This window comes from Xiphophorus couchianus, chromosome 6 (genome assembly GCF_001444195.1).
Source record: "Xiphophorus couchianus chromosome 6, X_couchianus-1.0, whole genome shotgun sequence".
NCBI classification, from domain to species: Eukaryota; Metazoa; Chordata; class Actinopteri; order Cyprinodontiformes; family Poeciliidae; genus Xiphophorus; species Xiphophorus couchianus.
The window spans coordinates 15,519,928-15,544,976 of NC_040233.1; the positions used below are offsets into that span (position 1 = coordinate 15,519,928).

A 25,049-nucleotide genomic window follows, 5' to 3' on the forward strand; every position below is an offset into this window, starting at 1 on the left:
GTCACCACCATGTGTTTAGGGTGATGTGTCGCTTACGACCAAACAGCTACATATTGGTCTCATCTGATTCAGGAATCCATGTTTGTGTTCCCTTCATGCCTTGTGCAAAAGGCATGAAGGCCTTTCTTCTTGCTATTCTTTCATAAAGACAAGACTTCTGAAGGGTACAAATAATAGTTTTCTTGATGACAGAGCTGTGAACCTTTGCTTCTCCACCAGTTACCATGGGTCAGTTTAGGTCATGTTCTGGTAATTCTATCATTTTACCATACTTTGACTTTTTAACTCCGACTTTCCTACCAAGTTCCTTGTGCTTCAGAATGCCGTTTGCTCACCAATGCCTTCAGCAGCTGCATTTATGCTGAGGTGAATTGCAGTTTAGACTGCATTTATTAACAATTAACTGACTTCTGAAGGCAAGTGGCTGTACTGAATTTTATTCAAAGCAAAAGCGGTATAATTATATTTGTACACCTATGTAAAAAATGCCATCCACTTCAGAATTGACACTGTGTATGTCAATCCCACAACATAACATACAATGTTATCTGAAAGGGTTCAAGAGTTACGAACACTGCAGCAAAACAATGTATTCAAGACATCCTTCAGACAAAGGGCTAAAGAATCCACACAAAAATATATTAAAGATTCTTCTAATTTATTAGAATGTACAGTTCACATTGCCAAGACACATTATGTGACCTCCACTTGAATGGGGTGCAGACTGAAAAATATTAAAACAGCCATATAAACAATATCAGAGGACAGTCAGTTCCTCATCTTTACGCTGCTGTACATATGGGATCAATAAAATATGCACCATAATACAGATATCAAGCCAGTGATATAAAACTGCACAACCAGTCTTTACTGTGTTGAAGGAATCCACTTCAGAACATTATTTTCACATATTATGTTACATATTTGACAGTAACAATATTTATTATTCACACAAAACACTACTTGAATGACATCAACTTAGACATTTCTTCAAAAGGGGTGACATGATTCCAGCATTGTCAAATAACAGGCTAATAAAAACAAAAAATGATCTTAAAAAATAAATCATGTTGGGCTTTCCCATTTACCACTCTTCAAACAAGCTGTCGATATTTTCAGAAAATAATAATAATAAAAATAAAAAAAAACAACTCCCAACTGAGATTAATTTACAATCTGCTACATACAGTATTAGCTCTCTGAGAACAGCTCTTAATGAAGAAGGCCTTATTTTGTCAGGTACTGTGGTAAAAAAAAAAGAAAAAAAAAAAAGAGAAAAATACCTCACTTAACACTTAAGATTTTATGGGTTGTCTTACGCTGCCCATATTGTTTTTAAGAAAATTTTATCTATGGCATTTTTCATAAAATATTGATTTATACAGAGTCCATGTCACATACGTTGCAGATCTAATTTATTAGTCATACAATTCAATAACAAAGAAAGAAAACTGTATGGGATTCACTGTCATTAAAAAGCTTTAAAAAAAAAAAAGAAAAGAGGGACACATACGCTTCTTTAAAATAAATGACACAGGCTTAGTACTAGTTTTCAACATCTTATACAAAGTTAGCTTGATCTAAAAAGCACAAAATAACAGTTTTTTTTTTTTTTTTTACATTATCACATACACTGAGACATGTACCATTGGCCTAGTTGGAAATTTGCCTGGTGCATCTTTTCGTCTTCAAACCCCCGAGCAAATCCCTACGTTATTGCTTCTTGTGATTGGAGAGTTGAAGGGCAGGGAACTGATGCACTCAAACACATTGAAAATTTGACGTTTGAGTTTTGGTGTCCAAAAATCTTTGTTGCCACATTCCTCACTCTGCAATGCTAAAGGATAAGGCAGTTCCATTTGTTTGTTTGTTTATTTTTTGTTAAGGCATTGCCGCTTTGAGACACTGGAGCAAGGTCACCGACTTTGACATGTGCATGATGAACAGGAATACATTTTGCTGGAGAGGATGAAAGCCCAAAAAGGGGAAAACATATCTTGTATTCATAAGCGTGTTTGTGTCCGGGAGGATCTGAGCTGAAACCATCATAATTGTCTGCTTAGCAGTTGACCAGAGGTCAAAACTCAGAGATCAGAGAGGAGTGGTGTAGGTAAACTGTGACCATTTCTCATTGCTGGTAATTTCCATACTGGCCCTGTAGAGTAAAATACGACAGACACATGTTACTGAGCTTTTAAACAACTCTCAGCACGGTGCAAAGAAACATCTCAAGTTGCAGTGTTATTCTGTAAAACATGATTTATAATATATCTGCACTGACTGGTATTGACCAGCAGGTGGCAACATGACTTCACAATTTAAAAGCACTAAACTAACTTAACATATCAAGTTTGGGCACAAAAATTACTTCTGAAAAATACGAAGCTACTTTTAAATGAGAAAAATCTGCTTTAACAGTTCTATTTAATGCATTCCTAAACAGGGGTCGAAATATGTGTTTGGTATTAATAGAAACTATGAATTTAAACTTTGATATAACAGATTATAATGTTAGGGGTGTAACAGCACACATAATTATTGGTTTGGAATGAACATTATTAATTTTTCTCCAGAACTTAAAATAGTTTAAAAAAAAACCCACACATTAAAAACGCTTAATTTTTTTATAATTATCTCAGCATTACCACTTCACAAACTACAAAAGGAACTTCCACAACTGCTGCAACCTGATAAAATGCACAAAAACAATAAAAATATTTTAACTTTTACTTCAGAAGAATATGGAACACTGACAATTTTCAGTACATATTTTCAGCACAGATTTTAATATCTGTAGATAGTCATGTTTAGAGAAGTCTACTTTTTATCTAAATTAGCAAAAACACATGGTAGCACAAGGTCTAATTTGGGCCTGAAGCTTAAGCTTAATGTAACACATTGCATAGGGTCTGGTAAGGATTTAAGTATGAAGAAGGGAACTTCTGCGACTGACAAAGTGTCCCATGTGTCCTAGATTTGTAGTTTAAAAAGGACCCAAATAACCAACAAAAAATAACTGAACAGCTTAGGACCATCACATGTACCGCTACACCCCTTTAAACACAGTTTAAGCAATGAACTGTTGCAAATTAAAGTAGATTAAAGGCACAGCCTTTGGTTGCAGACCATGTATGGTTTTTTGTCAGACCTCATTACTTACAGTTCGACCCCTGGTAGATAAAAAAAATAAATAAATAAGTGTAAAAAAAAAAAAAGAAAGGGAGGGAAAACTACAAAGAAAGACTGAAAGGGATAGAGGAGAAGCAGAAGAAACATAACAAATGCAAATTAAGGCTAAGTGGTCAAGTGTCTAGATTTAACGTTGAGGTCTTCACAGCAACCATTACCTTTGCTTCTTATAGAGCTAGTCAGGGGTTCAAATCCCCGCTTCTTTATTTCCTCATGTGCCCCTAAATGTTCAAAGATAAAGATATCAAAGTGCAGCTGTGGTCCCCACATAAGACCACAGGTAATACAGGGCAGCAAATCGATCCCCCTTCAAAACACTGACGCAGGCTGCATCAAGTAGAAGGAAGAATCCTCTTTAAAGCCCTCATTTATCACTGAAATAGGATTCCACATAAGCAAGACTGAGAATTGAGAGTAAAAAGACACTAAACATATAACTTCCACTGGGAAGAACACATTTAACCACCAAAAATGACAACAGCATGCAAAACACACTACCCATTAATGTTTTCTCATTTCATTGATAATAATTTGGCATTAACAGTAACAAGAAAAACACTAATCCTGATGCACAAACAAGTCTCTGTGACCATTTAGTCCTTTGGCTATACTCACCTGGTCATAACCGTACGGGCGCTGCTGTTGGCCCTGTGGGGGTCCGGGCTGAGGGGGACGGTAGCCCCCGTACTGCTGTCCCTGACCTTGTGGGTAGTTGGGATACTGTCCTGGGGCACTCTGGGAGGGACCTGAAATAAATATTCAGCAGACTGAATTGAAATCAAGATACGCTTAAATTTCCTTAAGTTGACTGGAAAATCTACAAAAGCAACTTTTGACACCTCTCAGATGCTATCACACTATCACTTTAAATTTAGTTTTTAAATAGGTTTGTTTGATAGTGATAGAGTCGTTTCATACGTCTTAAAGTTTTGAAGTAAATTCCAGCCAAACTTAAGGTGTCTTAACGCTTTGATCAATTCAACCTTTAAAGGTATTTTGGTTTAATTTAAGGATCAACATCAGGTATGACAAATAATTTAACCTAATATTCTCTCATAAATATATTGGTAATTTTCCCTCATAGCTGCAGTATGTAAGTCTTGTTTATTTACATATTTGTTGAAACTGTCATGTTCTGACACTATAGTAAGAGTTAGGTAATGTACATATATATATAAACTCATCTGCCTCCTCCCTGTTGTCCTATAGCCAACTACAGAAATATACAGCTCGGCTATGAAACTATCAATAATAGCTAGAAGGAGGGTCCTAGGGCTGTCAATCATCCTTGAGTATGCGCTGCTCATCCCCCCCGTTGCTCTTTGCTATGCTACAGATCCTTCCCCACAAAAGAGCCTGCTGTGAATGCACAGGTAATTTAGACTGGGTACCAATGACACTGGATAGATAGTTTTCTTGTATTGGTAAGTTGCTGCTTTGCCATTAGTACATTGAAATAATGACATTTTTTAATGACATTTTGTTGTGTTCCCATACAATAATAATAAAAGCATTCTGATTCTGATTGAGCAGCATGTGCATGAGCATTATTGCCAGTGCCAAGTCCTAACTCCTTGATCTGATTGGTTGCATCAAACTGGGAGAGATGTAGTTCTGCAGATGGAAGTAGGACCACAAGGAAAAGGCAAAGGAGCTCAATTTTTTCACGCAGATTAAGTTTCTCGTGTTATACTGTCAGAAAATAATGAAAGTTTTAATGAGTATATAAAAAACATTTTTATAAAAGTTATACACTGCAGCTTTAATGCCTACACCAGATATATGACTTTAGAAAGTGAAAGCTAATAGTGGGTGCTAGAGACTATATGGAATGGCAACAAAAGAAAAAGATGGGCCAATGTTGTCATTAAAATTTCCAGCAGTTGTATTGCTATTAAATATATTCCTAATCCACCCCTAGTACCAACAAGTTAATTTATATCTGCATTTTGAACCCATTTAGTTAGGTTGTCTCCTTAATGGCTGAACCTGCAATGAACAAGCAAGTCAGGCAGTGGTCCACTAATGCAAGAAGACATCAATGAAATTCTGCTGGTCTTCATTAGAGGAGGAAGTTTCATTTAAAACTAAAAAAATCATCTCATCAGCCTCTGCACACTGCAACAAGCTCTGTAACTGCTGTGAAGGACTCAGGGTTGAAGTCAAATGAGGCCCACGCAGCATCGTTAGGCGCTGGTAATGCCTTATGCTGTTGTGTATAACCTTGTGGGGGCCTTCGAGAGCAGGCATGTGTGTGTGCCAGATGAATCTCACCTCACAGCCTCTGCTTCTGTGCTAGCTCATTACTAAAATGAGCTTTGGCTAAGATACAGGCCAAATGGTGGAAGGTTCCAATAAAAGAAAAAAAAATGTGATGAGGAAACATGCCTCAAGAGATTCAAGAAGTCAACTTTAACAGCAAAGGTTTCTAAAAATGGTAAGGTGGATTTGGTTCTTAAAGCTCTGTGAATATCATGATGTTGGCTAATCTAGTAGGGAATCAAGGGTCAACCTATAACAGAGTATGGAAAGTTCTGTTTATCCAAAAAAGATGCAAAGTATTTATTGCACCACAACAAATGAAGTAACTCAAAATATTACATTCTACCATAATACCTAATCATGCTGCACAGGAATTTTAATTTAAAAAAACCCTAAAAAAAACCTTTATAAACTGTCAACTGTTTACTGTTTAGAGTGTTGTGGTGCTTGAAATTGAACCTCTGATCTAGTGTCAAATCTTTAACACATATTCTGCTATGAATGCCCTGCATTTAGTTTTGTTCCATCTTCCAATAAACTCTGTCCAGTTTCCTTTTTCCTGCTCAACATAAACATTCTTGCAGCATGGGCATACTGTCCATGCTGCAAGAATGTTGTGCTTCTTCTCGTTTTCATCTGACGGATGGACTCTACAATATGTTGAAAGCTTGGCATGCTGTTTTCTAACCTAACCTGCTTTCCACAACACCGTAATATTGTCCATGACCTAACTAGTATGTTTTGTGGGGAAAATTACAAAGTCCCATAACAATATTCAGATTTCACACAAAAGTTTGCTAAAATACAATAAACAGTGAAATTGCATGGGGTAGAAATATTTCTCAAAGGGGCTCTGGCTGTAAACCACAGCAAGAAATGACTTTTTTTTTCTAGAGGTAATGCAAAAAAAGCACATGTAGGGTATTAATTAACACATAACACTAATGCGATGGAAGACACAGATTTTATCTCCATCTCTGGATAAACTCTGAAAACATTTTGAAATGTATCTGGATCGTTAATTTAAAACCTTTATAAAAACATAGTTGCGGAGGGAAAAAAGTGATCAGAAAACCGACAGTGCCTCCTAGAGGACAAATATGTCTCCTAAAGGTAAAAGTATGGAACTTACCATAACCCTGCTGCTGTGGTGGGTAGCCTTGTTGACCTGGATACTGCTGTTGTGGAGGATAACCCTGCTGCTGTGGCGGGCCTTGCTGGTATGCTTCTTGTTGCTGGCCATACTGTGCATTACCTTCAAGGAGTACGAGCATGACTTGTTAACCACATGTAGATAAATGGGATGCACATAGTGGTTGCAAAGTGCAATCAACTTATGCTTTACTGTTTAAATAATTAGCCAGTGTATATGGAAGGCTATTTCTTTTTGTACGAGTCACCACTACAGCATCAAATATGAAACTAGATATTTACATATTCTGTATAAAAATAAATGTTTTTTAGAGAATGTTTTTACAACCCTTTCAATTCACGTAACATATACTGACATAACAGAGCTGTTAAATAACTTGGAAAAGCCTAGATGACGATGTCATGGTTTAAGTTTCGATTAAAGGTGTGAATTTATGTAAAGGCCACAGCTCAAATACTGTATACACAGCTTCCTTTCTGACATCCCATACAAGAAAAAAAATCTAAAGAAACTGGTGGAGACTTTAAAGTCTGGTTCATCCTTGGGTACAAATTCCAAATCCCCAAAGATGCCACATTTATAAATATGTAGGTATAAACAATATTGGGAAAGTCCAGCTCTTACATTGTTTAAGAAGGACTTATGTGCCCTTAAAATGAACTTAGATGCAAAATATTTTTGTTAGCCATAGAAAATAAGAAAACATAATTTTTCTTTAAACTAAATTTGAAGGGTTTTTCCATAACGACCACTGTAACATTTGGAAGAAAACACTTGCAGCTTTGCAAGCTTCAGGTCATCACCCCAACTGAAGGTGGATTCCAAATCCTGACTCAGTTCCCATAGATCTGTCAGGAGGAATGGGCCTAAATTCCAGGAAGCTACTGTGAAAAGGTTTTTTGAGGAAGACCCAAAATATTCGATACATTAGTCATTTCTACCAACCACTAGGTGAATATGTGTAAACGTCTTGACTTTTGTAAGAGTAGCTAATTAAAAGTCATAAAAAAAACTCTTTGTTTTGTGATTTGACAATAGAATAAGTAATACTAAGTGACATTAAGATAGAAATATATACTCTGATTTTAATTATTTAGAGGTCAGAGAATCTCAGCATGGCATAGTGAGGTCAGATTTTGAAGAGTGGAATTTAGGAAGCCATGTTTTTAGTTCTTCACATACCTACTTTAGAAAGTGAAACGTGTTTATAGGGTTAAATGAAAGAGGTTGGTGAGTAGAGGAGGAAAACAACAGTAAATGTTAACAGGACAAAGAGAAAGAGGTTCTTATTTTCTAGCATTGTTGATAGTGCATCAACAACAATCCTTCACCCTACAAGCTGAAGAACACCAACTGTTTCATACTACTCAACAATAGCTCGCGGTTTGTACGCCACTTGTGGTACTCTTCTGCATGTCCCTGGTTATTAATAATTTGTTATTAATGTTTGGTAAATATTACTAGAAACAAACCACATAACAAACTGTCCATAGCATCAGAAGTATGATAATTAAAGGCAAAAAGTGACCATTTTATATAATTTCTGCATAGATCCTAACTTGCTGATGAAAAGCAGCACCTTCTCAAAATAGTGTGAACCTCTAAAAGATAGATGTTTTATGATGTCAGATTTAGAGCACCATATTCAAAAAGGGCATTCTCCAGGGCAATAATGAAGAAACTGTAAATTTCAGCTTCATTGCAATTTCTTGGTCTGTGTCAGTTCAGTGAACATCTTCTCCAAGTGACTGGAGGGTTCTCCTACCTTCTGAGGCTCCCTGTCCTGCGTGACTGTACTGGTCCCCATAGTAGTCTTCCTGCCCTGGGTACTGCTGGGGGGGTCCTACATACAACATATACACAGGTAGATTCAAGGTGTTGTTGAATGCCTTGTGTAAGGGGAAGGTTAAAGAGGATGGGTTCTTTTGCTGCTTATTCTCGCTGGAGAGCTCTTTGTTGGCTGCTTCCTTGTTTTGTTCAAGGCTGAAAACTTTCAAGTTACACCCATTTCTCATCAAGATATTTGAACTACAGTGGACAGAATAGAAGAAACTAAGTGAAACAGGAGCAGGAAATGCAGAAGGAAGAGGTTATAAAGAAGAAAGACCAACACTCACAACTTGCACACCTATGAGCGGCTGAGAGGAATACCTTGCTGCGGAGGTCTGTAGGGTGGCATCGGTCTCTGTCCCATGACATGGTTCCCTTGATTGACCTGGCCCATCATACCCATTGGATTCTGCTGCCCTTGGTAGTGTTGTCCACCACCACCAGGAGGCATGTTGTACTGCTGCGATGGAGGCTGCTGATGCATCATGGGGCCTGCAGTACACAGGCATTGCATAAAGCCAAAGCAGCATTGAATAAATTGCTTTGTTTATCTTCAAATTTCACATTTTGTCATATCTGACAGAACACAGATATGTTCTGTGTATGATTGTGAATTATGGTGAGTGTAGTGCATGGTTTCCACATCTTTTAGCAATATATGCGATTTCAGATGTTCTATATGCACTCTGGGTGAGTACTTAGTAGAATCACCTTTTGGGGGTAATTACAGCTGCAAATCTGGACAGTAAAAATGTTACATGTTCTTTGCAAAATAGGTCAAGCTCAAATAGATTTGGTGGGGAGCATCTGTGAACATCAACTTTAAAGTCTTGCCCCAAAATGTTCAACTTCATTTAGATCTGAATGTTCAATTGCAAATAATACTGGAAAATGCTTTCATTTTAACAACCCCATTGTTGATCTAACAGAGTTAAAAGTCACTGCCATGCTGGATTGTGAAACTTTGACTCATCTTCTGCAACCTCTAACAAGTAGTTCTCATATTTTTTCCCAATAACTGAAAAATTTCTACATGCCTGATGAATAATCCATACAAACATGATACTTAGAATTGTTTTTCTAAGTATAATTTCCTGTTTCCCCCACATTTATCAACCAATAGTGTTGGCCTCTAAAATAAAATCAGAATAAAATACATTGAGGTTTGGACCTCTAACATGTTAGAGGTAAAATGTGAAAAAATAAAATGTGAAAAAGTTCAAGAAGTATGAATACTTCTGCATGGCACTGTATGTGTCTTACAGCGAACACCATTCAAACTGATGAACAGTGTTAAATCAAAAAGGCCAAAAAGGGAAACTTGCAAATGCATCCGTTTACCTTGACTGGGTTGCATGTTCATGTTTGGTCGAGGCCCGTAGCTTCCCATTGGTTGACCCTGGGTCATGTTCATCTGGCTCTGAGCTGGTATGCCCTGCGAGGAGGGCACTGCGTGATTGTAAACACCCATAGAGCCATGGCTGCTGGGAGGCATGTTCATCGAGCCGCTGGGCATGTTTGGAGGCTGGTTGGGACCCGGACCAGGACCTTGCATGGGCATATGATTAGGCCCTAGAAAACAGAACAGAGCAAAAAATAAAATAAATCAGAGTAACTTGATATACTCTAACATGGTATATAACACCAGCCTTTTCACCTTTTTGTGAAATGGATAATACAATGTGTTTCTTTATTTAAAATGTAGAATAAGTTAAGTTGTAATTTATTATTGAAGTTTATTTAAATTATGACATATACGCCTCTGTATTTCTGACATTCTAATGCAAAGAGGAGATGTACCTGAAGTTACACTTAAAGCTAAAAAAGATAGCCAAGCTTGTGGTTGGCTTTGGTGTCCATCAGACTAACATTACTTTACATATTGAGGATCTAAAAAAAAAGAATTTCGGCAGATGTAAAGACAAAGGATCATGATTAAACTGGCAACCTTTTTATTACCCCAACTGGTTTTTTGAGATACTGTAGACCAACGTCTTCTAAAAGCAACTACAGATAACACGTTCACAAATCATAATTTAGTTTTTCTCTCATAGGTTATTAGGAAGTAAAAGACACCAAACTACATGGGAGTGAATGTGATTGCTGCTATAGTGATAATGCACTGCTTTCCAATTACTCCATGGGTGTTGGTTGACAAAAGTGACTTACCTCCACACGACAGGGTCAGAAACAACATGTCAACAAAGTGCTGCGCTTCAATAAAAAATAAAAAGAATCAGAAATAGAGATCACATCATAGAACGAATGGGTGACATCATCCTTCAGCCGAACGACCTCCCTCATAGTGCTGTGGTGTTGCCAGGCAACTCAGGGTGAGACAGAAACTGTGGAAGGAAAAAAAAAAAAAGAAAGACAAGAAATAGGGGCTGCTGAGACAGGGGACTTACCAGGCATCTGTCCATTCATCTGGTTCTGCATATGGGGAGCTGGAGGGCCACCGCTAACCATCCCCTCAGAGGGCATGTTGTGACCGTGAGGGGGCTGGGGAGAGGGTCCGCTCTGGTTCATGCCACCAGGGCCCATGGGCATATTTTGAGTAGGTGGCTGTAGGTGAATACCACAAACACACACATCAGTTGTCTGAAAAAATAATGGCATCTCTGTCTGCAGGAAAGAAAATCTGGTAAGAAAAAAACTAAAAAATCTTCTCACTAATCAAGTATGATTGAAAACATTCTAAAAAACAAAGATTTTTGCCTTCAAATGCTTCCCTATAGAAGAGGCAGACAGACATACAAAATTGGTGACATTATAATATTTTTAATAGATTTAAATGACCAAGCTTGAACTATAAAAATCTATACATTGAATACAGACATAATAATTCAGAGAAGAAAGGAGACAACACATAAAAAAAACACTTTCTTTTTAGTAATTTGTTAAAATCAGAATTCATTTAACCAATTTTTTTCCCATAACCTTATAAAAACATCACATAGGGCATTGGTTACAACCTGGAATTTTAGAAAACAGCAGGAGCTAAAAAAAAAAAAAAGACTGAATGAATACTTAATTTTAATTTAAAAACAAAACAGTAATAAACACATTTAGAAATGTTATTCAAATTACTCTAATTGCCTATAACTGGTAGAGGACCTCAACAATGAGACGTTGACTAAACAGAGCAACATTAACATGGAAGTCATAGTTATACAAAACAGAAGTTAATTATCCTTGACCAATACTCACAGCAGGGAGGAGAGACTGTACGTTTTGATTGGAGTCTGCTATCGTAGCCAGATACACTAAATTTCTGTGCAGCATCTGTTGATAACTGGTAGATTGAGATTAATTAGAGCTTCACATTTAATTAAATGAACTGTACAGAAGAAACTAAACTTGGTAAACTTACTGAGAACATTCGGCTGTCTTGCCTTTACTCTGGAAGTCCATTATACACTGGATCAGCTGGTTGTTTTCATCAAGTAACTGAGAAAGTAAAAAGCGGATAATATAACTTCTATGTTACCTCTCATTATTTTGAGGCAAAACGAAATACGATTGTATAATCAGTCCCGTTAGAGTTCTGCTCTCTGGTGTTTATTCTGTTGTAGTTAAAAGACAAAGAGATGAGTTTTTTTTGTGAAATGTAAGCGTGCGTTTCTCGCTAACAAAGACGTGTCTTGCATGCTAGCTGTGCATTGCTAACAAAACCAAAGGCCTTCATTCATCTAACGAACAATTTTCCATTAGCACGACAAGTTAACTTTGGCTTCCCCGTGTACACACGGCGTCCTGCTTCTAGGGAGTTTCGTATTCACCGCGCTTTGATCGTGTAACAGTGTTACCGATCTGCCCACAGTTGGACTTAGATGGGCACTGCTACACAGACAATCCCCACAGCTAGCAGCAGCGTCTCAAACCGTAGCCTCCATAATGATCCGCGGGAAAAAAAACAACAACTGATGAATTACCTTTTGTATTCCAGCGGGTGTTATGTCACCCTTTCGCTGTCTGTGAGGTGCAAAAACCACCGACATGGTGATAAGAATTACGAGTAAAAGCGAGCTACAGCATAAAAAGTCCCCAAGTGGCTAACGCAGGACAAATCGGTAAAACTCTGATCCCACAGCGCTCAATACGGTGCAATTTCTTCTTCTTCTTCTTCTTCTTGGTTTTTATTGGCGGTTGGCAACAAACTTACAGTAGCATTACCGCCACTTACCGGTATGGAGTGTGGTTCGAGATGGTCTATAAACTTTCACTTTCTACCTTTTCCCTCCATTAACTCCTGATTAAACATACCCCCACACATACACACCTGCTTATATCATCCAACTTGCTTATAGCTTTATATACCCCTCTTTGATATTCTTTACACATTCACACCCAACTTGCTCTACTCATATCCTATGAAATAGCTTTGTTTTTTTAAGATACCGAATAATTATTTGAATATGTCTACTCCCGAGATCTCTCCTCAAAAATTCTATTAAATTAAACCTTTCTTTAATACCTACACACTCTCTCAGCATGCATCTTCTCTCTTCTTCATACTTACAACACTCTAAAATAACATGCTCTATTGTTTCAGACTTCTCACAATAATCACACTTTCCAGTTTCATGCTTTTGTATTTTAAAAAGTGAATAATTAAGCCCTGTATGACCGAACCTTAACCTTGTTATTATTCTTTCCTCCTTCCTATTCCTTCTTCCTATTCTTTTCTTTCCTACAGCCACCTGAATTTTATAAAACCACCTTCCTGTTAACCCTTTATCCCACCTTCTCTGCCATATTTTCATCATCTCTTCTTTGACTTTACTTTTCCCTTCCGATTTACTCATCCTAACTGTAAAACTAATAGGATTATGTATTGCCTTCTTTGCCGTTATATCAGCCTTCTCGTTTCCTACTATCCCTATATGTGCTGGAACCCACACAAATGCAACTACTAATCCCAAATGTTGTATTCTAAATAGATTATGATATATTTCTAATAAAATGTCCATCCTACTGTCCGTATTATTATATTTTATGCTTAGCAAAGCTGAGCTTGAATCTGAACAAATTATTGCTTGTAAAGGCTTTACTTCCTCAATCCATTGTAAAGCCAAAAGTATTGCTAACATTTCTCCTGTATAAATTGATAACCCGTCTGTGATTCTCTTCCCTATATACACTTTGAAATCTGGAATTGTACATGCTATTCCTATTCTTCCGTCGATTTTTGATGCATCTGTATAAATTTGGACATGTCTATAGTAATTATTTAAATGTGATTGCACTGCATACCTTTCTACAACATTTGACTTATCATGTTTTTTTACCAATATTGTTAAATCAACTATAGCTTCTGGTAAAATCCACGGTGGTATAACTGATATTGGATCTGTTTGACTAATTTCCAGAGTGTCCACTTTAAGTTCCTTCACTTCCTTTTCAATTTTCCATCCATAACTCTTCATCTCTTTCTTTTCCTTTTCCCAACATGATTTTAAAATTTCCCGAGTTGGATGTCCACATTTATTGCCCATCAAATTTAGCCAATAATTTATTCCTAATGAAGTTCTCCTTAGATCTAGTGGCATTTCTCCCATTTCTACTTCTAATGTTGCTGTTGGTGTTGTTTTGAATGCTCCGGTACATACTCTCAGTGCTTGATGTTGAATCCTGTCTAATCTATCTAAGTGAGTTTTAGCTGCTGAACCATACACTAAGCACCCATAATCAAGATCAGCTCTAATTATCCCCGTATAAAGCTGCTTTAAGGTTTTTCTCCCTGCTCCCCAATCACTACCCACCAAACATCTTAATATATTCAATTTTCTCTTACATTTATCAACAATCTTTTGGATGTGAATATTCCACTTTAATTTCTCATCAAACCACAAACCTAAAAATTTTATACTCTTTACCTGTTCAATTTTCTGATTATATAATTTTAATTCTATAACCTTATTTGTTTTTTTGGTTTTTTTTGAAAATATAATTACCTTCGTTTTGTCCACTGAGAATTTAAACCCCCATTTCAATGCCCACAACTCTATACGGTGCAATTTCGTAATGCAGCGGTCCGTTTTGAGGGGTGACGGGAAATTCAAACACACTTCTTTTTGTCGATCTTTCTTTCCATTGTGTTGTAACTAGAAAATCACATTTGCCGTAGATAAATTGTTAAGATATTAAATACTTGGTTTTCTTTGCGAATATGTCGTTTTTGACTTGATCTAATTAAAATCCCCCTTCATTGTTTTAGTGGAACAGTCTACAGAAGAGTAGAAAAACACAAAAGGGGAAACTGTCTAACTTTAATGTAAATAATAATAATAATAATAATAATAATAATAATAATAATAATAATAATAATAATAATAATAATAATACAAAATAATGTTCTTTTTCACATCATACAGGGACATGCGGTGTAGTCGTTATGAGATGTACTGATAGAACTGGTAAGAAATAGAACTGTAATTTTGTGGGAGTGTAGCTTTACTAACGGTAGTGTGTGTGTGATTCTAATTTCTTGAGAATCTGTAAGCATGGGCGTTGTTGGCCCTATAGACATGTTGGCCCCTGGAAACGAGGCTGCTGTGTCCGTCATGTTGTGGGTGGCAAGTTCGCTTTGTAAAGCAATTCAACTTTGGTGAAGTTTTTTTAACTGGAGGCAATTAAAAAAAAAAAAAGAAAGTTTACATGCAAGACATTTAAAGAGTCATAAATACATAGTTGCATTCGATGGTGAGTTTTGAGACACAATGAACAACAGTTATTACATGCGAAACACAGTATACTCAAAATACACGTACTTTGTTCGAAAAATATAGAAAGTCGCTTATATCTTCATTATGAATTACTAACTGTTGACAGTCTGTGTCAACTTGCTACACGCCAGATGTAAAACAACATAAAGAAATGTAGACACGTATTTAGTTGCAATAAAAAAAAAAACATATGAAATGCTCGAGCGTTAGACAGACTGCTTGATCTAAACTTGGATACATGTTTATTTATATATGTTTAACTAAAAGATGCCACTTATAAAATGGCGGCGTCACTGACGTACAATTGACACTCACGCGGCCTTTGCCATTTTTAGCATCCGCAGTTCGAAGGTAACGCGCATGCGCAGTTTCAATTCTCAAATTGAGCCGCTCGTCGCTAACTAGCTGAATCATTAGATTGAGCTTTTCTCCTTTTCGTCTCTTCCAACTTGTATTGCAGTGCGATGGCGGCACGATATGACAGAGCAATTACTGTCTTTTCCCCCGACGGTCATCTCTTTCAAGTAGAGTATGCACAAGAAGCTGTAAAGAAAGGTTCCACCGCAGTAAGTGTTTTAAATTGAATTGATGCTAAAGCTAACGTGGTCAGCCCCTATTAGCCAACAAACTAGCTGCTAGCAATCACTCATTTCTTGCTCAGTAATGTAATTTGTTAACATTATCTATTACATTTTGAATTTTATTGGTCTAAATGTTGTTGTTGAACAGGAGTTATTTTAAACGCACTGGTATATAGTGGAGACGATACTCGTGGAGTTGAAAATAACCACTGTTAGCATTTTGTCGCTGTGTCACTCTCGCAGTACTTTCGATTTTGATGTGATTTTAATAATGAGACACGGGAGAGAAAGGGTGATTAAAAATTAATTAAAATTAAGCCTAATAATGGTCACGTTTGTTTTTACGTGTAGTAAGATGGTATTGAGAATTGTTTTTTCAGCATAGGTATATCTTCTAATTGCTAAACTTACCCTATGCAGGAACAGGCATTTATACGGAATCCTTTTTGGTACAAAGAATTTGGTTTAAATCATTTATTGCAAAATTCCAAAAGGAATAAAAATCTAAATGTTGATCATCAAGTTATTATTAGTCAGAATTTGGGCAAAGTGATGCTACAAAATCATTCGGAGATGAGGTTTAAGGTATTTATAAATAAACGTTTTTATTTTCTAAATGATCTAACCTAAAACATTTTAACACATTAAGTCTTTGTTCTTCTGTAAAATCCTTCTCTTAAGTATGATTTAAAGACTCTATGAATGTGTAAAAAAGCAGTGTCCACTTATTAGTTTTTTATTTACACTAAGCAAACTGAGCAGCTGTAATTACAGATAGAAAAATTATTACAGCTGATGAAACAATGTAACACATTTACTGCTTCAGAAAAGGTAGTCACATGAAAATATTTGTTTGTTTAGAAACTTTTGCAAAAACAACATACTGGCAAGTGATTGTTTGTCTGTAATCAGACCCCAAGTCCTGTTAAAAAACTAAATCTCTCAAATTTGGAAGTAATAAAGAACAACTTCTCTTTAAAAGTGTCTTCAGTGCACCTCCAATCTATTCTGATGAAAAGTTGCCTAGTGTTGTTGCATTGTGCTATGCTCCTCCTGATTTTATATTTATTATTTTTTAAAATAAGAAACAAAGTATTTTCTATCTATGCAAAAAGCTCTCTCTACTATCTGTTTTAATTTGGCTGTTTTTATAGGTTATTAATTCAAATTTTGTTGGGACTTCCTTACTGAAACACATCCTTAGTCTTCTAAGTTAGTTGAATACATGTGTTGTGGATTTACTCTGCAACAATAAGTGCATCACATGTGAACCCCCAAATATAAAATATTTGGCGTTTCTAAAATATTTAGTAATAATCATATGCTGTTTCTTGTCCTCAGGTTGGAATCAGAGGTAAAGATATTGTCGTTCTTGGTGTGGAGAAGAAATCCGTTGCAAAGTTGCAGGAAGAAAGAACCGTCCGCAAGATCTGTGCACTGGATGAACATGTCTGCATGGCATTTGCGGGTAACTCAGAAATCAGTTTTTATTTTTCCTTTCTGACATAGATAATGGATGCTTGGCATGAAATATAGATAAATGGATTAAAATTAGGGCAACATATAAATGTTTCTTATAATTTCTTTCACTGTCTCCTTGCTTTAGTGGTTTAATTCCTTGCTTTGTTTTTAAGGTCTGACGGCAGATGCCCGTATTGTGATAAACAGAGCTCGGGTTGAATGCCAGAGTCACAGGCTAACAGTTGAGGATCCTGTCACAGTGGAATACATCACAAGATACATCGCTACTCTGAAACAGGTAATTCACAGATTGTGGAAAGTAACAATGGAACAATGACAACGACTTAGTTATTGTGAGTATTCTCCCCCGATTTCCTTAATAGCGTTATACTCAAAGCAACGGACGCAGACCGTTTGGAATCTCTGCATTAATTGTTGGCTTTGACTACGATGGAACTCCAAGGCTGTATCAGACAGACCCATCAGGGACCTACCATGCTTGGAAGGTCAGTGTTTTTATATATATATATATATATATATATATATACAGTACAGACCAAAAGTTTGGACACACCTTTCTAATTCAATGGGTTTTCTTTATTTTCATGACTATTTATAAGGCAAGAAATCCCACTTATTAACCTGACAGGGCACACCTATGAAGTGAAAACCATTTCAGGTGACTACCTCTTGAAGCTCATCAAGAAAATGCAGAGTGTGTGCAAAGCAGTAATCACAGCAAAAGGTTGCTACTTTGAAGAAACTAGAATATAAGGGGTATTTTCAGTTGTTTTACACTTTTTTGTTTAGTGCATATTTCCACATGTGTTGTTCATAGTTTTGATGCCTTCAGTGCGAATCTACAATGTCAATAGTCATGAAAATAAAGGAAACTCATTGAATTAAAAGGTGTGTCCAAACTTTTGGTCTGTACTGTTCATATATATGTATATACATATATATAATCTTTATTTTCATCACAGTGTTCTCTTTGCTTGCTTGATAAGGAAAGTGTTGGTCTGAAAACAATTCCCGTTGATTTTGCTGTACGACTTTGTGGAAAAATGTTTAGGCAAATGCAATCGGCCGCAGCGCGAAAACAGTGAGGGAGTTTTTGGAGAAGAATTACACAGATGAAGCCATCGCTGGGGACAATGAGGCCATCAAGTTGGCTATCAAAGCTTTGCTTGAGGTAAGGTCATATTATACCTTTGCATCAGCTTGTTTTGCTAAAGTTGCTCTCTCATCATTTAATTTATGCACTGAGCGTTTCCACGCCAAAAATGTTAAAGTGAAAAATTAACCTGAAGTGTAATTTTAAATTATACCGTTTGGGAGTGAGAACAAAAGAAAATATAGCATATTCATGTTTCTAGGCCTAGTCCTAGTTTTACTGATTAGAAAATACAGTTCTGAATTTATGCACAACTCTGTTTACATTGAATAATATTTGGATAGTATCTTTAATATTTTTGATATGGCAAATCAACACTTAAGTTGAGCTACTGATCCACTTGTAAATTATTCAAATATAACAGAAGACTATTTGACTTTTTTGCCTCTGCATCTTCCAACAGAGCTTTGCAATATTCAAAATTGCAATATTGCACTTTCAAAGAACTGCTTGTACATAATATTGGATAGAATATAATATTTAAGGTATCAGACAATAATTTATGTATGTTGGTATATTTTGGAGGGCTGCACAGTGGCGCAGTTGGTAGCACTGTTGCCTTGCAGCAAGAAGGTCCTGGGTTCGATTCCCGGCCGGGGTCTTTCTGCATGGAGTTTGCATGTTCTCCCTGTGCATGCGTGGGTTCTCTCCGGGTACTCCGGCTTCCTCCCACAGTCCAAAAACATGACTGTCAGGTCAATTGGTTTCTCTAAATTCTCCCTAGGTGTGAGTGTGTGTGTGCATGGTTGTTTGTCCTGTATGTCTCTGTGTTGCCCTGCGACAGACTGGCGACCTGTCCAGGGTGTACCCCGCCTCTCGCCCGGAACGTAACTGGAGATGGGCACCAGCAACCCTCCCGACCCCATTAGGGACAAGGGTGAACAGAAAATGGATGGATGGATGGATGGTATATTTTGGAAAACTGATTAACTCTTACTTGTCCTAATGCCCCCCACTTGTTGTATATTTGTAGCATCTGAGATGTTAAAAGACACAGAGTTTCTCATCAATATAACTATGTTTAGCAATGGTATTTCAATTTAATACTTTTCTGATATTGTGCAGCCCAGTCTTCCAACATTAAGGTTTTAGACTGGAATTTTGATCTTGTATTGGTTTTCAATGGTAAGCAAAGCTTTATGGCAACTATTTTATGAATTTTTAATAACAAAATGAAGGTTTCACCGATAATTTACTCTACTTTTAAAGGTTGTATGTTTAGTGTCAAATTCACTTTCCCCCCCATATTTGATTAGTCTTATTTATTACATGTAAATTATCTATGAATCCATCCATTTTGAAATGGAGCAGATCTGAACTGGTCATATGCCGAAACGGAGGTAGCCCTTTAACATGAGGGCTAATCCAACTTCAGCATAGTGTTAACTATAAATAGTTAAATAGTCCAACTCGGTAAATGTTTTGTTCTCATAAGTCCTACATGTTAAACAGTTAGAAAAAGTACTTGTTGCAATGAAGTTGACTGTAGGATTTTAGGATTTATAGAAATATACTTGCGACTGAAAACAGTTCTGACCTGATCTAAAAACTGTTCAGATAGTAAAGGTATTTTTTGAACAGTTTTACAATCAAGTGATATCCATCTTAAGTGTAAATTCTCCTTTAATATTCTAATTATCCCCTAATTGATCACAGGTTGTCCAGTCAGGAGGAAAGAATATCGAACTTGCTGTTATTAGACGAAATCAGCCACTCAAGGTACGCCTTTAAACTAATCTGGATAATATGTTACATATAATTATTTTAGATTTTTGCATAAACTGATTTCTGCGTTTATAGATCTTGGAATCCAAGGAAATTGAGACCCTGGTGGCAGAGATAGAGAAGGAAAAAGAAGAGGAGGCAGAGAAGAAAAAGCAGAAAAAATCCACTTAAAACTTTTGACATAATCTTTGGTTTATTGCACTTGGATTACAATAGCATCTTTGGGTTCCATACATTAGTTTCAAAGAATGTACTCATTTGTTTCATCTGTTTGCTGAGCTGAATCTTAACTTGAGAGCTTCAGATACTGCTTAAACTTTTTCAAACATTTTTGGTTGATGCACCAGATGTAAAGAGAACCAGTTCCTATCAAGATGACAAAGGGTGGATGCAACCATTACTTCAAACTCTGTTTGTCCACAACTAACTGCTACTGTGTATGTTAGATATTCTTTTGTCAAGTTTTAATTTAGATCTTTTGCCAGACTTTTTAGAATTCAAAAACTGCTCAAAATTTGAATACATTCTACATGATGTTGAAAACCGGAATGAAACCAAATAATCAATAAAAGTGGATTTTTTTTATGTCTTTCAAAGTTCAGTGCTTTTATTTACTCACTCAATGAGTTGTGTTGGTGTGTAACACTGAGTAACATTATGATTAGACATTGTAACACAAACTCTTCAATTTTTTAAGAGAAAACTTAAAGCGAATGCCCGCACCCATTATATTGAATGTTCTACTGCAAGGCGAGTACTGTGATAAAGACGCCTAACGGCAGTAAGTTGTGATAAAGTATTTTCCACCTATCAGCATTCTGTCACACAGCTGAAAATAGTGTGGGCTTGATTGCTTCATAAAGAGCTCACCTTTCCCTCAGTCGTTTAAAACAAATTAGGGTTGAGCGAATGAAGGGTATAATGGTCCTCCTCTAGTCCCCCTTTTTTTTCTTCTTTTTTTAAGCCTCCTGCCTTTTTTTATTTCACCCTAAATTCGCTTATCAAGCAACCACTGCTCTGAATTCTCAACGACACAATTATGGCCGGCGGTGTGGTTGGGCTGCTTAATGGGATCCTGGCCTCAGACCCCAGTGGGAACTTTCAGTGACTTTAATCTGGAGCCCTTTGAAAAGTTGTGCCGTGCTGTGCTGAAGAGCCCCAGGGGTTCCCTCTGACTCCTACCAAAGACATAATGGTGAATGCTATAGTCCTTCATTTAGAGTCATCTTCCCCAAGCCAAGATTTCCTGAGTGGCTGCCTTAACTATGTCTGCACTTGCCTTGTTTGGGAGTTGTTGTTGGGGGTTTGGTTTTGGGCTAATTATATGGATCAGTTTGGCTTCTGATTTGTTCCCAACCATGCTGTAATTAACTCCTGGGCTAATTTATGACATGCACTCACACACTAATTGTCTATCACTATTTTGTTAAGATTTTGTTTTAATGCTCCACCACTAGTTTGAAGGGAATGAATGGATGACCAAGAAAGCTGCAGGTAACGTGGGATTAGCTTTATCCTGGGTAATCCTCTAGCTACAGAAATCATCTGATCTGTGCTTTCAATAAACCAGGGGCAGCTTACTCCTGCTACTGCTAAGATTTTGTCCTTTGAACTGCTTATAGAAAAGGGTTTTCTTTTTATTTCTTTCCTTTTTTTTTCCTGGCATTGTTGTTGCCTGCAATCAGTGCTGCTGTGCCTCAGGACAAAGTCCATCTCTCTCATCGCTGGCTGCTGCTCATCATTAATGCAGAAAATAATGGCTTCACCAGAGGTCATTGAGAGAGGAACCAGGCTTGAGGACATGCACTCTTCAAGCAAGACTATGCAGTCCTGCAAGCCGCCAACAGTGCACTATTTCTGCACATATGTACGCATCGTGTAGGCCAGTCGTATGCACACATGAGAAACACTGGAAAATGTCTAGATTTTATTTGGATTTTATGCAACAAATGATTTCAAATAGAGCATAAATATAAACTGGTGTGGATTTGTATTTGGTCCTCAGGTCAATGCTTTGTAGAATCGTCTTTTGCTGCAACCACGACTGTACGTTTTTAGGATATGTCTTCATCACATAAAAACTGAAATATTAGCCCATTCTTCTGTGCAGCCTCTCAAGCTCAGTCAAGCTATTGCATTGATGAAAATATATTTTAAACTCTTGCCACAGATTTTATATTGGAAAATGACCTGGACTTTGACTCCATAACATGTAAGTTTAAGGCCAGTAACCTATTGGAAGGCGGTCTGACACTACGGCACGAAAATGCCTTCTTCCACATATTCGCTGTGACCCCAGCATGATGTCATGCTAACAGTGATTGGGTTTTTCCTTGCCACTCTTGCATGAAGCCCATATTTGTGTTGTGTAGAGCTAATTGTTGTCCTAGCAACAGATTTTCTTGGGTGAGCTGCGTATCTATGCAACTCTTCCAAAGTTGCCATGGATGTTTGGGCTGCATCTCTTACCATTGCTTTTCTTGCACTATTGGTTTTGGTGGTACTGCCATGTCTTAGTAGGTTTGCAGTAAAAAAAAAACATATATACAGTAGCTCTGGGAAAAATTAAGAGACCACTTAAAATGAACAGTTTCTCTGATTTTACTTTTTTATAGGTATATGTTTGAGTAAAATCAACATTGTTTTTTTAATTCTATCAACTATTGATAACATGTCTCCGAAATTCCGGCCTACAATTTTGTATTTATTTGCAGAAAATCAGAAATGGTCAAAATAATTAAAGAAATGCAGTGCTTTCAGTTCTAAAATAATGCAAAGAAAACAAGTTAAAACAACAATGCTAATGTAATTCAGGAAGAGTTCAGAAATCAATATTTGGTGGAATAACCATGAGGTTTTGATTGAGGTTCAGTGCAGTGGTCTAAATTTTTATTCCAGAGCTGTACATGTATATATATGTTTACATGATAGCTTGAACAGTCTGTGAGATATAAAAAGTTGGGATAACTTAACCCTACTTTAAACTTCACAACTTTAGTTCTGAACTGTGTGTTGTGTTCCTTAGTCATTCATATGCGATTTGTTCACAAATGATTTCTAACAATCCTCAGAAGTATTTATAGAAAAATCGAATCTACGTGCTATTAAAGTGACCTCTGAAGATAGCTAGTTTCTCTTCAATGTATTTATAAGTGTCAGATGTAAAGTGATCTGAATAGAAATGCATGCCAGGATTTTGAGATTTTTATTTTTAAATAAAATTAAAAACCATGCGTCGTTTTCATTTAACAATTATGAATTAATATGTTAGTATATCACAGAAAACTTTGAACAAAATAATCTTTAGGTTGACTGTGACATGACAAATCTTCAAGTGACAAAAACATTTTTGAAGGCAATCCGTCTCTTGCTCCCTCGATTCTATCACATTTTATTTCCGGAAGCTTCAGGATTGACCTCTTCTGCTCCTCACTTCGTGGACCAGAAGAGGGCAGTGTTGCATAAAAGCAGCGACTATCGTATCGCTTTCATTTTCTCTCACTTCCCGTCCTGCAGATTGACAGTGTGACTCCTGTAGCTAACAGCGAGCAGAATCCACTGGCCGCTGACATGTTTTTGTCTCTGTTCCTCAGCTCACAGCCACACTGGCAGTCCGAAACAATTGAATCTATGGAGTGGGAGTTGTTTTGCTCAAAATTGTCAGATGAAAAAGCAACATTGCTCGTGTCCTCGAGCCATGGCCGAGCTGTCAGAGTGTGTTGGGTCATAAAAGGCTACGCTCTCAACACTGTCCCTTTTCTACGCGTCACATGTCGACAGTTACACACATACACTATATTTGTATAGCAAATTGGGCTGCCTCCTCTCATGCCCTTAGGGTGGCAGGCTTTGCATCAATATAAAGCAAAGTTTGCACATATTGGCTCATATGGGCTTTACACATCTATAAGTGATCCAAATATGTTTTCTTTTAATGTTCTCTTTTAACTTCTAGCTCCAGGGGTATAGTTTGAATATCAGTCTATTATCTCGTATCGTACATCTTATCTTCTATGTCCTTAAATCTCTCTTTTTCTTCCCCTAGCTCACAGTTTTGCAGCACACATTGATTTTCTACTGTTTTCCTCTTGAACTCTGCCTCCAGTCTTATCTCACTGAGAAACATATACAGCTGAGTAACAGACACCGGCAGCATCTTCTGTTGTCATTACCTTCGTGTCCCCTGAAAGGTGGCGGAATATTAACAGTTTGCATGAAGAGACTAAAGGGTTGGTTTAGAGTTTCCCCTTAAGAGTCACCTGTCAGTGGGTTTTGTCTCCCAGAAGAATACTCAGAGTGCATCCTCCTCTAATTGAAAGTAGACACCACTGGCCAAGACAGGGAGAACAGGAGAGACAACTAAATGAGACGGAGAGGCAAAAGAAGGAAAAAAAGGGGGGTAGACAGAGATAAAATAAACAATTTTCAGGGTGCTGCAGGCTACGAGCAAATGGCCTCAGGGGTTTGTGGCCTCTCAGGGCCGTGGCAGAAGCCAGTCACACACATCACATAGCATTACTCGGGATGGGGTTACAGGAAAATGTCAGCCGACGCATAAGGAGGAACCATCGGCCCATAGGATAATTTGAGTGCCTGAGGGAGGTGCAATCTTGCATTCCCACGATTCCACTCTTTCCACCCACACCCTCTTTTCATTGTTTTTTTGTGTCCATTTTTCTCTTTCAGTTATTTAATGTGTGCAGTACTGTTGTTTATTCTGGTGGCCATGTATGTATGCAAGTATCCATAGTAAACCGGATGCCTTTTTCATGTGATTTCCCATTTACTATACTTATGGGAATTTCATGAACCATTGGTTTGAAGTGTGGCCCTTTTATAACCTGATTTAATGCTGGATTTTTACACTTTGGATTACTGAACAAATCACATCGCCTCTTTTCTAAAGAGAAAAAAAAAAACCTTAAACAATCATTTCATTTTGCATG

General features: G+C 37.1%; 2 protein-coding genes across 4 annotated transcripts; one reads left to right on the forward strand and one right to left on the reverse strand.

The window, feature by feature from the left end:
* Positions 1 to 637: 637 nt before the first annotated feature.
* On the reverse strand, positions 638 to 12,545 carry ss18 (SS18 subunit of BAF chromatin remodeling complex). 3 transcript variants are annotated; one of them, XM_028020999.1, is made up of 11 exons: positions 12,370 to 12,545; positions 11,808 to 11,884; positions 11,645 to 11,729; positions 10,843 to 10,999; positions 9,776 to 10,006; positions 8,756 to 8,926; positions 8,370 to 8,447; positions 6,584 to 6,706; positions 3,805 to 3,935; positions 3,348 to 3,410; positions 638 to 2,155 (listed from the first exon to the last, which is right to left on the reverse strand). In XM_028020999.1, exons 1-10 carry the CDS (start codon positions 12,433 to 12,435, stop codon positions 3,393 to 3,395), a joined length of 1,137 nt encoding a protein of 378 aa, XP_027876800.1. In that variant the 5' UTR covers positions 12,436 to 12,545; the 3' UTR covers positions 638 to 2,155; positions 3,348 to 3,392. The 3 variants fall into 3 exon arrangements, with proteins under 3 accessions (XP_027876800.1, XP_027876799.1, XP_027876801.1); XM_028020998.1 differs by lacking the exon at positions 3,348 to 3,410; XM_028021000.1 differs by lacking the exons at positions 3,348 to 3,410; positions 8,370 to 8,447.
* Positions 12,546 to 15,515: 2,970 nt separating this feature from the next.
* psma8 (proteasome 20S subunit alpha 8) lies at positions 15,516 to 20,692 on the forward strand. Its single transcript, XM_028021714.1, has 7 exons — positions 15,516 to 15,728; positions 17,085 to 17,211; positions 17,378 to 17,502; positions 17,588 to 17,710; positions 18,277 to 18,396; positions 20,035 to 20,097; positions 20,179 to 20,692. The coding sequence occupies exons 1-7, from the start codon at positions 15,627 to 15,629 to the stop codon at positions 20,272 to 20,274; spliced, it is 756 nt and encodes a 251-aa protein (XP_027877515.1). The 5' UTR covers positions 15,516 to 15,626; the 3' UTR covers positions 20,275 to 20,692.
* Positions 20,693 to 25,049: the final 4,357 nt, after the last annotated feature.

Excerpts from the sequence above, each read along its gene's own strand:
- psma8 (XM_028021714.1), top strand. The coding sequence starts at position 15,627 with ATGGCGGCACGATATGACAGAGCAATTACTGTCTTTTCCCCCGACGGT. Across the intron at positions 17,711-18,276 it reads GGACCTACCATGCTTGGAAG|GCAAATGCAATCGGCCGCAG; the intron begins GTCAGTGTTTTT and ends AAAAATGTTTAG. Across the intron at positions 18,397-20,034 it reads CTATCAAAGCTTTGCTTGAG|GTTGTCCAGTCAGGAGGAAA; the intron begins GTAAGGTCATAT and ends AATTGATCACAG.
- ss18 (XM_028020998.1), bottom strand. The coding sequence starts at position 12,435 with ATGTCGGTGGTTTTTGCACCTCACAGACAGCGAAAGGGTGACATAACA. Across the intron at positions 10,007-10,842 it reads GATGAATGGACAGATGCCTG|GGCCTAATCATATGCCCATG; the intron begins GTAAGTCCCCTG and ends TCTGTTTTCTAG. Across the intron at positions 3,936-6,583 it reads ACCACAGCAGCAGGGTTATG|GTCCCTCCCAGAGTGCCCCA; the intron begins GTAAGTTCCATA and ends TATTTATTTCAG.